Genomic DNA, 4,355 nt, shown 5'->3' on the forward strand with positions numbered 1-4,355 from the left:
ACAAAGCAATCGTTGTATAATTACAAATGTTTTAATAACTGAATTTTAAAAGACAAATTTATTTCTATTCCGTTATATTTGGATTTTCCCTATTTCTTTCTTTAGTAACTGTTGAACTAGTTTGTAGAACTAGTTTGATTAGTATCTAATTATAAGTCTTTGGTTAGTACTGCACTGGTTCGTAGGTGGTATTACGGGTGGGGTTCTATAGTCATATATAACAGATACTTTGTATAGTATGTATCGAGGTGCTCACAGTAACATCTACGTACGACGCGTTCTGCATAGTATATTATTTGCATTATATTATAATGATTTAGTGTAGAAAAACTAGATGTGTGTTTGTTTAGAGATGTTTGTAATGTTTTTGTTAACTTTATTAAATACTGAATCGTACAGAAAATGATAAGTTACTGCGAGCAAATCAAGCCTAAATTTTGACTTGCCTCTTAATTAGCCATGTAGAAAGATTAGAAATGTTTTGAATTTGGATGAACTTATGAGGTATAATTTAAGATTAGAAATAGTCATATTAACATACTATACTGATCTCGATATAAAACTATTTAAAAATTCTTCAGATCGTCTAATTAAATAACTTTCTGTAGCCAGAAAAAGAGAAGAAGAAATGAAGCCAACGACAACAAAAATTCAATACAAGTATAATTTTAAAAGGTTACAGATTTTGGTTAATCACTGATTGTAGGGTGGGAGGGGATTAGTATGTTTTTGATCTATTTGATCTATTTTATTTATAAACTATGATGAGTTTATTTAATATAATTGGTAATATCCAATTTATCTTAATGATCAATGTAAGACTAGAGCAAAAATAACACATCTTTATGGTATATCAAATTAAAGTAACTGTACTCTACTGATGTTTAAATTTAGTAATTTAATTTTAAGAAACAATTAAAAGCCACAAACATAAAATGAGGGGACCGCATGAAATCCAAAAAAGAACTAGACCGGATGAACCGACATGTTAGCGTCCCCTGTGATGCATGCATTTCTATTTTGTGTAAAATAGTGGATGGTTACCACAATACCGTCATCCTTTCCGATAATGTTACCTACATAATTAGACTTATCAGTGGTTATGTACTTACATAAGCAACTAGACGGGAGACACATTAAGGGCAAGATTTGCCTCTCTTTCTGTACACAGGCAAAATTTTCTCTGGTATTTCCAGCTTCTGTTTTAGATTAATAATCATTTAACTAGCAAAGTAGGCGCATACATTCATATTGCTACTAAAAACACACGAGACTACACTTTATTGTCTAATTATGGTATATCAGCTACAAATAGAGTCTTAACCTTTACATTTGTGCTACAGACACATTAAACTTATAAAGTTACAATTTCATTTACAGACAAACCAAGTCAAATTTGATATTGAATAAAAAAAAAATAAAAGGACTCAATCGTAAATTTGAAAATTTAATAAAAGTTATTTGAAATACTCTTTTTTGAAAATTCATGTGAATTTCACGCGAAATTTTTTTACGTGATTTTCATGTGAAATTCACATGAGTTTCACATGAGATTCACATGAAACTCACAAAAACTGATTTCACATGAGTTTCACGTATAAGCTCGTTTGAGGTGAAATTGATGTGAATTTCACGTGAGATTCACATGAATTTAAATTCACGTGAAATTGATGTGAGTGAAATTTGCCTGTGTACCACCTGCGATCCACCCCAGTTTTTAATGGGGTTCGTGTTGCTCAGTCTTAAATTTTCTATGTTATGTTGTTTGTCTTTTGGTCGTTTTTCTTTTTCGGTTGTCAGTTTGTTTTGACTTATGACATGTATGCGTCTGACTACTATATCCCTTTGGTATTTCTAGCTTCTGTTTTAGATTAATAATCATTTAACTAGCAAAGTAGGCGCATACATTCATATTGCTACTAAAAACACACGAGACTACACTTTATTGTCTAATTATGGTATATCAGCTACAAATAGAGTCTTAACCTTTACATTTGTGCTACAGACACATTAAACTTATAAAGTTACAATTTCATTTACAGACAAACCAAGTCAAATTTGATATTGAATAAAAAAAAAATAAAAGGACTCAATCGTATCCAGTTCAAAATTGATGTGTCATTCAGACTACTTATTTCTATTAGTATTTTATATTTCATAAATGGAAACGACACGTTATAGGTGGGTCTATCTTAAACGTTTCTGTTGATTTCTAAAACGCATATATACATAAATGTAAATTCTTATTTATTATAGAAACAATGTAGTATATTTTAAAAGACATATTATTTATGTATGGATAACATACTTAAATAAATGATCATTTCACTATAATTGTAGGCGCAGAAATTCATATTACTACTCCAAACACAAGAGACCATATTGTCTAATTATGGTATTTCAGCTAAAAATAGATTTTTAACTTTTCAAGTACGAGCTTGTTCTCATGCATTTGTTGGATTGATGTCTGGAAACACCGAAACTAAACCATTATACGACATTGCTTTTGGAGTTTATAGTAATACAGTTTCATTTATTAAGGCCGGGAAGTTAATTAAACTACCACGTCTTGTTCAATTTGCTGGTCCTGTTCTACACTGTGACCAATATAAAGACTTCAGAGTTACTTGGGATGATAATACAATCAATTTTAGTCATGGACTAGATGATTCGATGTCCCCTTTTCTCACATTGACTAGTCTTGCGTCTTTGTGGCCAATACAAAATATTGGAATTTCAACAGCATTTGGTGACAATGGGGATTGGATATAATAAAGCTAATACTAACAATGAAAACTGCCCTTTCCTGTATCTTGATATCTTTATCTCTAACTGGAAGATTAATATCAAAATTTATGATAAAAGAGATGATTTTTCATTTCCTATTGTTACTTATCCATTTTTAGATGGTGACGTTCCCTTGTCACCATCTTATGATGTTTATATATCTCAACTTCGTCGATTCGCTCGTGTATGTATGTAACAACGTATTACTGAAAAATTATTACACCAGGGTTTTCTATATCACAAACTAGTCAAAACATTTACTAAATTTTATCATCGGGACAAGGACATAATTCGTGAATATAAAACAACATTTAGACATCTTATACATTCAGGTATTTCACATCCATCTTTTATGGTAATATTCTTTACAAAGCACAAAAATGTCGGCATTCACCACAAAAGCTAACCAGACCTTTATTCAGAAGGGATATAGTTACGATACTGTTGTCAGGTCATTAAGGATGGCATATTTTGGTATTAATATTGTTTCACTCATATTTGCCTTGGAAATTAACACATTTATTCCAATTTCATATCATTTATGTTTGGATAACATACTTAAATAAATGATCATTTCACTATTATTGTAGGCGCAGAAATTTATATTATGACTCCAGATACAAGAGACTACACTATTTTGTCTAATTATGGTATACCAGTTACAGATAGACTCTTAATATTTCAACTGAAAGCTTGTAAAAATGCATATGTTGGATTAATGTCTGGAAACACCGAAAATGATCCCTTATTCGAGATTGATTTTGGAGGTTATAGTAATAGTGTTTCGTTTATCCGGGCTGGGAAAGACAGTAAACTACCACGCCTCGTTGAAAATTCTGGTCCAATTCTACACTGTTCTGAATATAAAGAGTTCATGATCACATGGGATGCTAATACTATCAATGTTTACCGTGGACTGGATAGTTCTGGGTCCCTTTTCCTTTCATGGACTAGTCCGACAACCTTGTGGCCGATAATAAATATTGGAATTTCAACAGCCTATACTGCAAATGGGAATTGGATATTTCATACTCAAGGTAAGGAAATCACACCAGATGACATTTCAAATATAACATCTGGGTGCATGTAAATTGTATGTTATTTCTATGGCAATACCAGATGTTTTTTAAATCAACAACTTTGACTATCTTTTTGGTATCGTCCGCCTCTTTCATATAATAGATACAAGTTTCTTTTAACGAATTTACTTTTCTTTTCCTTTATTCGAGATTGTGTTTGGAGGTTATAAAAATACAGTTTCATTTATTCGTGCCGGAAAGTCAAATAAACTACCACGTCTTGTTGAACATGCTGGTCCAGTTCTACACTGCTCTGAATATAAAGAGTTCATGATCACATGGGATGCTAATACTATCAATGTTAATTATGGACTAGATGCTTCGGGGTCTACTTTTTTAACATGGACTAGTCCAACAACCTTGTGGCCGGTAATAAATATTGGAATTTCAACAGCCTTTACTGCAAATGGGTATTGGATATTTCATATTCAAGGTAAGAATATCACACCAGATGACATTCTCAATATAACACCTGGGTGCATGTTAATG

General features: G+C 31.6%; 1 protein-coding gene across 1 annotated transcript; it reads left to right on the top strand.

Annotated features, from left to right (window-relative positions):
• Positions 1-3,394: 3,394 nt before the first annotated feature.
• On the top strand, positions 3,395-3,877 carry LOC139515048 (uncharacterized). Its single transcript, XM_071304608.1, has one exon. It carries the CDS (start codon positions 3,395-3,397, stop codon positions 3,875-3,877), a length of 483 nt encoding a protein of 160 aa, XP_071160709.1.
• The last annotated feature ends 478 nt before the right edge of the window (positions 3,878-4,355 follow it).

The sequence above is a fragment of the Mytilus edulis genome, chromosome 3 (assembly GCF_963676685.1).
Source record: "Mytilus edulis chromosome 3, xbMytEdul2.2, whole genome shotgun sequence".
NCBI classification, from domain to species: Eukaryota; Metazoa; Mollusca; class Bivalvia; order Mytilida; family Mytilidae; genus Mytilus; species Mytilus edulis.